We start from the raw sequence: 14,056 nt of genomic DNA, 5'->3' as shown, positions 1-14,056 counted from the left end.
CGTTCCCGGGGCCACAGACCCTCCTCAGGCGTTTCACAACCAGGTCTCGGCCACCGGTGAAGACTTCCAAGTGGATCCTGAGGCTCTGAGGGCAGGGAACGGCCTCATCCTCCTCTCCCTACAACCCCAGCCCTGGGAAACCAAGCTCAGTAGCCGTGCCTGGAGCAAGGCTTCCACCCAGAGCACCACTGATGCTCCAGGGCAGTGAAGCAGCCGTGCTGGCTCTTGGCTTTGGTGTCCCGGGTGATGTGACACCGCTCAGCTCCGGCATAGCTTGTATCCTACATCTGCCCACCCGTCTGGAACACAAACGCTTCCACAGCCAGACTGCTGTGGGCTGGAAGGGACCTTTATGCTCACCCGGCTCCGACCCCTGCCACGGGCAGGGACATTTCCCACTGGAGCAGGGTGAAAGCTGGAAGTTTCGCCCGGCGACAGCAGCTGAAGCAGAGGTTTAGTTCTGCTACACAGCATCAAAGCAGTGAGCTTTGGGCAGCCTCCAGTGCCAGAGCTGACACCCTGCAGCACACACTGCTGACCTCCTTGCCTCCGTTGTTTTTACATCACCTCCTCTCCGGTGTGCTAGCACACTTCAGCATCCCCCGCGTGGCTCTCACACACACCCCACACGGGATTCCTCACACCACCCCTTGGGCTTGTGAGTCCCTAACGCACCCCGCAGTGGTGTGCCCAGATGCCGGCGCTAACCTGAGCTCGGCGGTCCTTGACTGGGGCTCTTTCCTTCCAGGATCCCGTGCTAAAGACAAGCTGGGCCCACCCAAGACAAGAATATGCAAAGCAGCTCTTACACTTGGTGCAAAGATTTGTAGGAGAAATGTTGAAGCTGCTATGAGTAAACTACGGAAAGAAACATCCATGCATGAAACAGGAAGAGATAATGTAAGCCTTAACGTAAGCCTCCTGTTCCTGTAGCAGCCCGCAGCATGGTTAATAACGTAGGTATTGATCCATTTCAGATCAAAGTCACATTATGGGCAAAGGAATGGTACAGGCTCCATCCCTGGTGGGGTTCAAGGCCAGGTGGGGCAGAGCCGTGGGAGACATGGTCTAGCGTGGGGTGTCCCTGCCCATGGCAGCGGGTTGAAACTGGGTGACCGTATGGTCCTTTCCAACCCAAACTGTTCTATGGGAACTAGCCCAATACAGCTAAATGAAAGCTACACCTGACTCGGGCATCAGGAGCTGAGCTGACTCTCCCAGAACAGAACCGGGCAGCGCTGTTTCTCCTGCCCGTTGCTGGCCTCGGGGTAAAATCAGTAACAACAAACCCCTTCTCCCTCCTATGGGAAATAGCTGCCCTGAGTCCGAAGGACACAGCTCCGTGGGGCTTCGGAGGGCTTTCCAATGGAAGAGCTCCCAGTGGCAGCAATGCTGGCTGCCCAAACCAACAACTGACACTGCAACACTTCCGAGGAGCCACCCGTCACAAGCAGCCGGAGATGAAGATGCGTTACCCACGCACAGACTTGCATCAGGCACTACATGATGGAGACTTTTTGCCTCGGCAATACCTGTTTGCAGCGTTCTTACCGTGGGACTCTTCCCACCTTTGTTTGAACGTAGCCCAGAAGGGAAACCACCTCCACTCCTTCCCATCCTTCTGCACACCCAGAAAGAACAAAATGACACGGATTCGTGGCAAGGAGAGATGCTTTCCCAAAGCCAACGTAGCTCCAAGGCTTCCCATGACCGGCAAGCACCCTTCCTGTGTGCCTGTCCCTCGGGTTGCTTTGAAGCAGTCCCATTCAACCTGAAGCAGCTACCTGAGGAGGTGGACAGGCACACGGAGACGTGCTGGCTGTGCAGGCAGAGGTGGGGTTGGCATGAGCACCTGGAAGCATTCCCTCAGCAGGCAGGCCTTGAGAACACCTGAATCCAGCGCTGCTCCCATGAATCACGGAGTGATAGAATCAGCCGGGTTGGAAAAGACCTTTGAGATCATTGAGTCCAACCTTTACCCCAGCACTGCCAGGGCCACCACTAAACCGTGTCCTCTACGCAGGGCCGTACAGGACTGCGGCACGCTCACCATAAGGGACTGCGGAACTGAACAGCTCAGTGGATGCCTCCTTAAGAAAGCTCTCCTTTAATGCCAGCGGAGATACGCAGAGCACCATTCTGCTCCCGCTGGGAGGCAGGACTGGCCAGGTAACAGCCCTGCCTCACCAGAAGCAGAGCAGATCTCAGTGTGAAAACATGAACCACAGAATCCCAGACTGGTGAGGGTTGGAAAGGACCTTAAGATCATCCAGTTCCAACCCCCTGCCATGGAAGATCACACCAGCAGCCCCACAAAGATCAAGCCCCCCATTATCTCTTATCACAGAATGCCTCCCTTATTCTGCTCATGGACAAAAATCATGCAGCTGCTGGATCAGTTTAAAGGCCCCTTCCTCCTTTGCTTCGCAGTAAATGGAAGTTACCGTAAACCCACTTTCTCTGTACAGCAGATGCCAAGCTTTCAAGCAGATTCCAGACCAGATCCTTGTAACCGACGTGGGGAGATGGGAGACTGGACAGAATGCAAGGTGGACAGAAACCTGGCTGGGTTTTCAGGATCAGAGGGTAGCAATGAACAGTTGGAACCCCAACAGTTACAAGTGGCATTTCCCAGGGGCTTATATTCAAGCCAAAACTGTTTAATACTGCTGCATTGGACGTATACTCAATAATCTCAACAGCAGCATGGAAACACAGAGCCACTGCTGCTGCTGCCACAGGCAATTACTAGCAAGGAACATAAAAGGAGAGTCCAGGGCAGAAGCGAGGCAGACTGCATACTGCGCTGATGGGAACAGGACTCTATACTGGGAGGAGATAAGAGATAAGCTCCCCTGGGGCAATTTCATCTTCCAGAAAGGGAAATGGCTGGGATTTTGTGCTGAAGGTACCTGCACAGCAGGATGAGCATCTGGCTTCTCCTCTACGCATCCAGGTCATGAAGGAAATTATCACAGTGATGCTGCTTCTAACCAGAACACCAAGTCATGTAGCATGAAATAAGATGCACTTAAAGGAAGATGCCAGGGCTGGACCACGGGAGCTGCTGGGGCTTCACGTCAAACGCCGAAGGGCAGAAAAGGGTCTGTGCAGCTGCATGTGCACTGTCCCTGTCCCAGTGGAAGTTGTTAACCGTATCACGCAGCAGCACACTGAGCCCTTCGGTCCAGGCTGCTCCCAGTGGCAGAGTGGGAAACGAGGCAGGAATTTTACTTGCTTAATCACCAGCATGAAGACTGCTGTGAGGAGATAGGAAGAAGCTGTAGGGAACTGGGGGAGAGCTGAGAATCCATGAGCACTTCACCTCAGCCAACAACCCCCCCTCAGCATTACAGACAAAGTAGGTAAAAGAGCTGTGGGAGCACAGGTCAGAAGGCAGGAGGTGTTGCCTTGGTTAGGTATTTCCACCACAGTAAAAGTGAGCTTCCTATGGCAGCTTGGGGGGGAGAACCACAAAGTCTGAACACAGCAGAGACATCAGTGATGTGAACCTCACCCCTCATCCCTTTAAAAAGTGCAATTTACAATCCTTTAAGACGACGACTGGAACTCTTTGGTAGAGGTCAAGAAAGGTTTAGCTGACTGAAGCAAATGACACTAATAATATAATCACCTTACATTTCTAGCCAGGGAACTGCAGATGTTGCACATCCAGGTATTGCTGTGAGCTTGTGATTAACAAGGTGACACACGCGAAGGACCGAGCTCAGCAAAACCCGAAAAGCAACATTTAACAAATGCCTATTGAATGTCAACACCAAAAGCATTCCCCCTTGACGCTTTCGGCTTTGTTTTGTGTTCTGTTATGATGGGAACGCTGTGGGGGTTTGGGGTTGGGTTTTTCCCTCCCCCCAAACATGTAACACATTCTAGATCGTACACACAATCCATACATAGTAAAGTTATAGCCAATTTATTACAGATATTATTTCCCTGATACTGAAACAATGTTATATATAAATATTTCTACATTAATATAAATACATGCAAAACAAATCAGAAAATAGAAGTCTTGAGTAAAGAATGACTAAATTGCAAAAAAATGATTAACTTGTGTACTTCGCAGTTACTTATGGTCATCCTTTTACCAACCTACTCAACCTTGCAGTCTCTGACTCTGATCCCAGAGGAAGACAAGAAACAGTCCTTCTTGCTGTCAGCGTTTTGCTTTGCACAGAGGAATCTGTCAGTCTCACCAGTTACCTTTTTAATACTATGCTTACAGGAAAAGAGTTCTTCAATGCAGTTACACATTACTTGAAACTGTGGCACACAGCTTAGGAAGCGAGACTCTCTGCAAAGGAATAGTAACATCACCAGAGAAGTGGGATTTCTAAGTACCATGCACAGAAAACTGTTGATACGCCAACCAGCTTCAGTAGGGGAAGGCAGAGATGAAGCATTAATGTCATTTTTTTTCCTGCAACTTCTGCACGTCTCTTTATGGAAAGAGACAGCAACACACACATGATTCGATCTACAACAGGTAGAGGAGCCTGTACCGGTTTTAAGAAAAGGAAATCAACGTTGGCCAAGTTTCTTTATTTCATACTTCACATCTTCACTCAATACTGGTACTGAACGTTTGAAAAAGTGTCCTGTACACCATGGAGATACAAAATTGATCGGAAGCATTAAGTCTGTAAAAATAGAAACAATTCAGTCGGACCAAGAGGAACCGAAGACGTGGCGGACAGGTCAGGGGTTGCTTATCTGGGCTGGAGACGGGAGTCAGAAAGTAAGACTCGACTAAAAAGAACCACAGGTTATCAAGGAAACAGAACTATGGAAGTTCAGGTTTCACTCATTCGTCAGAAGATAGGAGAGAGGAAGGTAATGGGCTTCATTTTCAATCCGTAAGCAGAATGTCGCTTTTTAGAGACACCTCGGCGGTCTGATTACATACAGCTAGAAAACCTCACTGCCTTCAGGCACCCTCAGATCAAGTGCAAATCTGCGCAGTTATAGAATATATTTATAAAATATACTATATGCAAACATCTTTACAGAGCTTTAAATCAAGCCAGAAAGTAAATATACTTGATGGGACAACAGAAAAAAAACCCATGAGTCTACGCAAAAATGGGGGCAGCGTGACCGTGGCCCTTCCAAAGCCAGAGGAAACCATTCCGTTTGTCTGCAACAAAAAGGAAATGGGATTTGCACCTTAAAAGTTGACTGTCGCCAAAAACGATGAAAACAGCCCCTGTGCTCCTGCAAGTTAACATAAAATGAGCAGATTCACATAAACTACGTGACATTCCACGTATCGTCATTACCTGAAAATACCCTCTAAAACACAATGTCAACCCTTGAATACCAATAACCAATCACGGAATTGAAGGTGAAGGGGTTTCCTGGCTAAATTCATATGACAAACCACATCAGTCTAAGGAGTGCAATGCTCTGGAAACAGCTTTAAGTTAAATTATTTTACTTGTAAAAGCTAGTGTTAGGGGTTTGTTTTTTTTTAGTTTAAAACCAACCTTGAAGCAAAAAAGCCGCAAGAGTCCAAATGGCAAAATCATTTTAGGTACACCGAGTGAAAGAGTGAATTATCCACTGATGCAGACAGAAACATCCATTTGCTACATTATTTGCTTCCTTACTTCATTCCATTGCATGTACACACAGTTTAAGTATTAAAATGCAGAGTAATAAATAAAACGGCTCAGATTACTAGCAAGGGGCAAAACACAATCCAGAGTTGTGCTCTATCTGGTTTCTGCTTCGGCAGTCTTTTTCTCTTGCAGTTTATAAGAAAAATCATTGTCAGACTTCCAAAAAGAGTCATTCTTTCCTTTTGTGTGTATCAGAAACTCAAGTTTGGTTGCCCGGGTTTATAACCCACGGCATTTCTGTGAAGGAAGCACAGTGCAAATTATACGACTAATAAAACTTGCTTACATAGAAAGTTTACTTGATGAACGTTAACTGGTATCTTTATGAAATACATTGTAAAACAAAGATTAAATAACAGGACTGGGCTCGCGGGTGGTTTTTGTCCCTCCTCAGACATTTTTTTTCCTAATCCCTCTTCTGAAAAGCTTACTGAGCTACAAAAAGCTTAATAAAGTTCCAGTCTTCAGCAGGTAACCATTATAAATGCTGCCAGTCGATGCCGACGAGCGTCTGGTTTGCTTCCTGTGCATGTCCAATCTCCTCTGTGATACTGTGCTGCTGCCACAGTTTTTGAATCTTTTTAAATCGTTCTTTGCACAGATGTAAGGGGTTCCCACGTCTGAAAAGGAGAGGGTAAGTTACGAGGAACGAGAAAACACTGCAGCCAAGCGCAAACCCTCACGTGCGACATGTTAAATACTAGATAACCCTTTTGAACGTCACAAGTATTTAGATACCCCTTTAACAGTATTCTCTTGTCAGAGGACATCAGCAGATACTTGGATCAGGAAACTGGAGTGCTACTGTGTCTGGTCGCCCACCCTCAAGTGCTCAACAGTCCCCTCCAGCCTCTGGGGATCTCACGTCCAGCCCACACGAGCCTTGTCCAGAGGTTTTCAGCTATCTCTCCATGCTGAACCAGTTCAGATTCCATGATTTTCACACCAGTTTCAGGAGTAGCATTAACAGCGTCAAACCCCCAACTACTCCCAGAGGAAGCAGCGACAGCAGTTAAGACAAAGAACTCCCACATTAAATAAACTAATCTTATAGTATTTTCACTTGGTATTAAGTTAACGTAGGTGATGCAAATAAATGCACTATATACAAGTAAGATTTTGAGCCTTGATTTCTAGGCAACCTCAGGACAACTGCTTATAACATGGGAATGATCTTCCATAGTTTTAACTTCGAAGCACACATTAGCACTAAAATGTCTGAAGATGCTGGATGCAGCAGCCACCTCAAAACATAACATTACCCATGTAATTAAAATCAAAAGGTAGCACAGAAAGTGTATGTTACAAACCAGAGGGTTTCAGAACTCCTGTCTTTAAAAGATGTATTTTTTAGAACACTTACCTGAGTCCCTGGTCTGTCTCTCCATAATCATCAAGATAAGGAGGAGGATAAAAGCAGCCCTTTGTTTTTCCAGCTAAAAATAGCACCTGACATTCTCGTACTCTAGAGAAACACAGAGGAGATTTGGGGTATTGACTTTTAGGTGAACAGCTTCCCGCAGTTTGCAGATACTCCTTTTCCAGCTCTACTTCCATTCTGTACAATCCGCAGGTACACGTTTTTAAGGGCACTTCTTTTAAACTAAAGAAGTTATTCTCTTCCTATTGTCACTCCTCAAGTAGCAGTTACAGACAAGGTAGGTTCACGCCATATTATCCGCACTCTACGTAAAGTACTCAACACAAGAGAACACAATAATTTCACTCCTCACTAAATCTTTGCCAAAGGAAACCCAGACATTTTCTAACCTTTTGCTTTCTGCGGAAGACAACCAAAATGAATGCTCACGTTTTCAACAGCAGCACCAACAAGAAAATTCAGGTGTTTGCCTTCAGCATTTTGTAATACTTGAGTGGAAATAAATGCACAGAGAAAACAAATCCACTTTAAAATGAAATTCAGATTTTCTCTGATACTTTATCTTCAAAGAAACAACCTTGTATCACAGCACAAGGAAGATAAACACCCTGGCTTTTAGGCAACACTGCTGTTAGCAAACCACCACCTTTACAAACCACTCCTGCTATCACATCCATAGAACTACTGATTTCATGCCTACACACACCCCACCTAACCCAGCAATGTAAGTAGAGGTGCTCACTTCCTTACCTAAGGAATATGCCCACTCCAGACCCACAAGCGTATGTGTGTGCAGTACAGGCTCCAACATCTTCTCCTTCTAGCTCAGTTTGACAGCAGTAACTCTGAGAACATAGCATGGTCCCACACACAAGGCACAATGTTGGGGCTCTGCTTTTATCACCACCTGATTTCGGACATCTTTCGTTAAGTGAAAAATAAAAGAAAATAACAAAAATACTTTGTAAGTATTAAGTTCTGGATGGTAAAAAGATTTAAATCTACTTTTGAACACTTATGCTGTTAACTTTTAAGCAAGTCCTTGCAGTTTCTGCTGCACTGAACTAACACATAACACAGCAGTTCTGCTGGAAGCCACGACAACCGGTATGTGCCATTGACTTTGAGCCTCTAAACAGCTTTGAAGGCTTTCAGGTTAGAGGGTTCCCAGCTCGCCCAAAGGAGCAGAAGACATTAGGGCTCCTCACTAGAATTGCATACAACTTACGAGAAATTGGATGCTTGGTTAATGAGGCAGCTGTAGTCATCCGGAAGGTCTATTAATTTGTTGGATTCTCTTGCATAGCTAGAATAAAGCAAGCAAATTAACTACTCATACATCAGTGAATAATACACAGCGCTATCAAACTCATTCACATTTTCCTGACTCATCTAAACAGCATCTGGGAACAATTACATCTTTAAAGTTTTCCTCTTCTCTGCCATTCACAGAGTAAAAGGGCAGCACGTGAAGAAGGAACGCCACTCCTGTTTCTTAGGCACAGTTTTCATGGGTTTATATGACAGGCAGAAAGTCAGAAAAATACCTACATCGGATGTATGCTTTTAGCAGAGCTCACGAGGAGGTCATTAGATCAGTTAAACCACTGAGTATTTGTTCTGCTCCCTTATCAGCCTGCTTTTTATTTCCTTGGGTGACATGGCCTAGCGTTAGCTGTCCCTGCCCCTGGCAGGGGTTTGGAACTGGATGATCTTCAGGTCCTTTCCAACCCAAACCATTCTAGGATTCTATTTTCCTTTTGCCACTAATATCGAATGGAAAATAGCTTGACTGTCAAGTTCATAGAACTTGTGTCCTGAAGAGCATAAAATATTCATGTACTGAAACGGATCTATTTAATGCCAAATATTTATATCTGTAGAAGTAACAGTTAAAAGTTAACTTTTTGGCAGATGCCATACGCTAAATTTTAATAATCTTCAATTCTAGGAATAACACAAATTCGACTGTGACCTGTAAATAGAGGTTTGTAACAATGCTCAACAACAGACTGAGAGGAAAACAAAATCACTGTCAAGTTAAACTGTCCTGGGAAGAGTAGTTAAGAAAAGGAACACATGGCAAGGAATGGCAACAATCACATAACAGGAAATCAGTTCTGCTCTTCTTACTGTACAGGAAAGTCTGTTAACAGCCTGGTATTTAACAGATGAAGTGATTAATCCTTATTTGTGTCACTTTGCCTTACTGTATTTACAACACAAAGACTGACTTTGTGTATTTGGCAGAGGACATTAAAATACAGGGATATGTTTTCTGATGACAGCACTGTCAACCTCCATTTACAATTATTTGGATAATTGATAACCACTGTTTTCACTCAACCTTCACAAAGAAAAACACCTCAAACGCTCTTCTACACCCACTAAGCATTAAATGCTTTCTGAATCCAAAAGAGTCTCTTAGCACGTAGAAATGCAGGAAAAGCAAATCTTCCTTTTAGCAACTGATGCAGTGTTTTCACTGAACAATCTGGACTCTTTTATAAGAGAGTTTAAAAAGCTCTTCAATGCCTGGTATGTAGATGTCTTTTAGCAACAGCATCTCTTTTGAATTAGAAGGTACAAACCTAGTATAGGAAGCATGAAAAGAAATGTCATAGCCTCTGATGACTGCAGATCCGTCTAGATAAAACTGTAATATTTAACTTTGCCTTTTAAATATTTCACTTTTCTTACAGGATTCCTCAAATCTCTTTTCTTATCCCCTAGCATCTTTGTCATTCAATAAACCAGAAGTGATACTGTGCTATTATAAGCATCCTTTAAAAGAACCATTTGGAGAAAACTGCAGCATTGAAGTTTCCTCCTTGTCTCTGCTTAAAATATGTCCATGTTTACCTGATAGCATGTCTCTCGCCTTCCAGATACCTTTTTACTTCATTGTTACTGCACCAACTACAAGAAAGACAAAAATTAGCTTTTAACTTCAATAGATGCTACTTTCCAAAGCCAAAGAAGCCACAAATCCATGGTACATCTACTCCATAATCTCTACAACCAGAAGGATTGCTTTCAAAACACTTCTTTCACAATTGCTTTTCAAATTCCACAATTCACGTCTAGATATGAACTCCCGGGAGAATACTTCTATGACTCTTGTGCAGGATTCCTTGTATTATTAAAGCTAAGTATATAAACAAGACTTACCTTTCTATTAATGTGTTCAGAATCTCACTGTTCTCTTGAAAAAGGCAGGTGAGGTTGTTTGGCAAGGAAAGATAGCTACATAAGTGTTCAAACTGGTTTGTTCCATTGACTGCAAGAAAAAGCATACTTATCATTACATCTTCTTAAATGGTATTATCTACAATAAATGAAATATAGCTCTAAGTAATGGGACACCTATCCTTTTCTTGGTTTTTAATTGACTGTATTCCTCCCCCCAAAAAGTGGAATAAAGTACAAAAGTGGCAGTAAAGGCACCAGCCAGCCAGCTGCTTGTAACAAAAGGCAACCTTCCTCAAACTTTTCCCCCTAAGCCTGTTTTTCATGTCATAGACAAATCACAACAGAGGTTTCAATGGCCTTTACTACTTATTTGTATGCCTCTTGTTCTAATGTCAAGTACTTTGCGCTCCTTGGAGACTGTAACACAGAGACAGGCAGCCTGTGACACTGCCAATGCCTGCAATGCCAAACTCTACTAAAATATGTAGGACACAACCACCAGATTGCCATAATTCATAGCAGTCTGTTGGTTTGACTCCCTGGGCCTCTGCTCTCCCAGCTTTCAGGACAAAGACTACCAGTACCTCCTTCCATGGCACAGCCATTTTTGCTCCTGAATAACCAAGTGAATTACAATACAAGCTGTGCCCGCTTCCCTCTCATGCCCGTGTGAATTGCCATTTTGCAACCCCCAGTAAAACATCAGAGAAGAGCAACACAGGTCAGTTGTGGCACCAGTGGGTCCTGGGGCGGGAAATGGGAAGGAAAAGCTAAACACCCACTGCCATGGCCACCGTCAGGATGTCCCTCAGTGGTGGGGATCGGCAGGGCCATCCAAACCCCTGGGACCTGAGGACTGTAGAAGTGAAGCAAAGCCTTCCTCTCCCCCTCTCCTATAGCCAACTCTCTACAGGCCTTTGGACCTGTTGTCTGGAAGTACCTATGCACTTTGGCCCTCATCTTTAGAGTACCCATAACATAAAGAACTCAGGTGGTCACTACTGGTCCAGACAATGAACTTGAGAAACCTTGTTTCAAGGAAAATGTCAAGGAAACATCCTACAAGAAGATCCAAGTCAAAAAGATACTCCTGACAAGAGCTGTCTCATGTTAGCTCAGCACCAACCACGCTGTTTTCAGCATGGGAGTCCTGAAGCAGTGTGAACCCACTTATTATTAGCATCTTCAGGTTTATACTCTATCCCTACATACACCATATGTGTATGTTACTAACATCAATTATTTGGGCTGTAATGTGATTTGGGGTGTAATGTAACATAGTATTTTTATAGAGAGACGTAAGTTGTTGGTGGATGCTGACTCAAACGAAATCAATGCAAGCAGAAACATATCTCATTTCAAAACAGTGATCAATAGATTTGAAATAATTGAAATGCCACTTCTTAAGAGAAAAGCACCACTTTCTGTTTTAAATAATCTAGAATGGCGTTTGCCTCTATATTAAAAAGACATTTTTAAATGGAAGCAATATTTTCTTCACTTTTTCATTATGCAGACATGATTCTGCACTGGTCACAAGCTCACACTCATTCACTCAACATCTCAGAAAAGAGGGTATAAATGTAATTTATTTGTATTGAAAAGCTGATTTAACACAAAACAGATACTACCTTGAATTTCTGAGGGTGCTGGGACTCCATTTAAGTAATGGAAAAACAAAGCAGAACATCTCAGGAAAGGCATGATTCCAGCTTTTAGATTCCTCCACAGGTGCCAGCCTGAGGAAATTTCTTTCAAGGCACTTAAGAGAACACAATAAAAAAAACATGTCACTTTGAGAGCTATATTTAGTAAGTCTTCAGTCATATTTCATATTGAATTACTGATGTTCAACTGACGTAAGCATTATACCAAGTGTTTATTTCACAGCTGACTCCGAGACAGAGAACAAAATAGAGATCCCTAAACCCAAAACCAACTGGGTCAGTAAATGAAGGGAAATCGTGCACAGACATTTCAGATCCCACCAAGTTTTCTGTACTCGGACACTGTCAATTCCAAACACTACACATCTGCAAGCTGACCAGAAAAACTGCTCCAGAGCATAATGCTCCCGAGCAGGTTTCTTCACGAACACAGGAACTGATAGAAATAGTTACTTCAAAAGAAGTTACTTCTAGAAGTAGGGGATAAGGAACCAGGTGCATGAATTCCCAAGTTAAACTTCTCATTTTTGACAGCATTAGTGTATGGAATTCGGTCAGTAGTTACTGTTGAGTTCAGGAGAGAGAGAGAGCATTATGAAATGTTAACATTGCACTTTTACCTTCCTGTACACTGGCAAAGAAATTTATACAGTGTAAGCACAGCTACTTCCTCTTCACTGTTCGTGTTTTCTTGATCCATGCCATTCTCTTCTGAAGGAGAAAGCAGTAACAAGCAAGTTACTTCATATAGAAGTGTTTCTACACCAAGAATGTATTTCCTCAAGTTTTGAGAAAAAGGCCAAAACAAAGTGAATCGTTCCACTGGGCTACAATACGATGTATTGGAAAGAGGTTTTCAGCTCACATCTTACGTGGTAAGTTTATGCAACTGTCAACATCACACTGGTCCTGGTTTACATTTTGAATCAGCTGGGATTCTTAATACACCTGGCTTGGAGTTCTTTGCTTTTGGCACACCATACCTTATCCAGTTCCTCCTACCAGGAGATACATGGATTACTTTGCTGAGTGCAATTTATGCATCACACAATGCCTAAGCCAACTCTTTGCAATACTACATTGCTACATGACTTGGAAAGCTAGGATTCACGATTAGCTATGCTCCAAAATACCTGCAGTGGTAAGCAATAAAGACAGAAGACTGAACTTTCACAATCAGTATTTCGTGACTATAAACTGCACAGATTTGCCAATAGCACCCTCGCGTTTCCCAAGTCAGAACTGAGGAATCATTTCCTTGAAAGTTGAAAGAAAGTGGCATTACCTGTTGATGAGGTAAGTAAAATTTGTATTATGTGTGCCATCGTGACAAGATGAAACAGGTGAAGATCTCCAGTGCCAAGACTAACCCCTGAAAATTCCTGACAGTGTATGGCAGGGAAAGAGAGCACCAAGCTTACCTGCAAAAGAAAACAAGCAAGCTGGAATACGCCTTTTCTTTTTGAATCTACCTATTTCCTCTGCTTGTGCTGCAGTTCCCCTAAGGCTACTTCTGAAGTTAAATAACCAGCCACAATTTAAGCTAACAACGAGCAACTATATCAGGGGGCTCTGGGGGTGGCACTGAGTTTTGGTTGGTTTTGGTTTGCTTTTGTTGTTGCTGCTGTTTTGTTCGGGTTCAGTGGTTTGGTGGGAGGGCTGGGTTTGGGTTTTTCTTTTGCTTTGACATTCAGAGAGTACACATTCTTCCTCATTATCCCCCTTTATATTTATAGGTAAGAGTACTTGAAATGAAAAAGAGTCTTTGAATTCTATGAAGTAGTGAAAAAACACCAAACCCCTGAACAGTTTGAAAGGTTCCTAACCCAGAGTAAAGAGGAAGTTTCCAATTAAATTCTTACATAGTGCCTACTGGATCAAAGCATTCTTACTGTACCTGATGGAATACTTACCAATAAGTGAAACATGTCGATATCAAGTATGCAAGGAAGACTTCCATTTTTTTCATTAGGCACCAGTGCTGAGTATTGGAGAGAGAAAAATAAACTTATTAATTGAACATTTAGATATTAAAAGGTTTTAGGGCACTTCAGTTATAAAACAAGAGCGATCTCCTTGGTTTATGTGCTTTAAAGTACTTGAAATACAAACGTGCCCCTTTGGGCCAGAAAGTCATGAATTCAAGAGGTTTTCAATATTACTGGAAAAGACTT

At 43.4% G+C, this 14,056-nt stretch overlaps 1 protein-coding gene across 6 annotated transcripts in view; it reads right to left on the bottom strand.

The window, feature by feature from the left end:
- Positions 1–3,918: 3,918 nt before the first annotated feature.
- Positions 3,919–14,056, bottom strand: part of UBR2 (ubiquitin protein ligase E3 component n-recognin 2) — a 56,004-nt gene continuing 45,866 nt past the window's right edge. For 3 of the 6 annotated variants that reach the window (XM_062622721.1, XM_062622720.1, XM_062622724.1), the window contains 10 exons: positions 13,796–13,863; positions 13,168–13,303; positions 12,503–12,593; positions 11,847–11,977; positions 10,195–10,303; positions 9,886–9,942; positions 8,252–8,329; positions 7,774–7,944; positions 7,006–7,107; positions 3,919–6,262 (listed from right to left, as the gene is read on the bottom strand). In XM_062622721.1, the coding sequence (XP_062478705.1) occupies positions 6,121–6,262; positions 7,006–7,107; positions 7,774–7,944; positions 8,252–8,329; positions 9,886–9,942; positions 10,195–10,303; positions 11,847–11,977; positions 12,503–12,593; positions 13,168–13,303; positions 13,796–13,863 (1,085 nt within the window). In that variant the 3' untranslated portion in view covers positions 3,919–6,120. The remainder of the gene's footprint in view (positions 6,263–7,005; positions 7,108–7,773; positions 7,945–8,251; positions 8,330–9,885; positions 9,943–10,194; positions 10,304–11,846; positions 11,978–12,502; positions 12,594–13,167; positions 13,304–13,795; positions 13,864–14,056) is intronic. The other 3 variants (XR_009965613.1, XM_062622722.1, XM_062622723.1) reach the window with 3 other exon arrangements.

Source organism: Pezoporus occidentalis, unplaced genomic scaffold (genome assembly GCF_034315485.1).
Source record: "Pezoporus occidentalis ecotype Australia unplaced genomic scaffold, CSIRO_AGI_Poc_V1 ctg245, whole genome shotgun sequence".
NCBI classification, from domain to species: Eukaryota; Metazoa; Chordata; class Aves; order Psittaciformes; family Psittacidae; genus Pezoporus; species Pezoporus occidentalis.
This window is presented reverse-complemented; position numbering and strand designations above follow the sequence as displayed.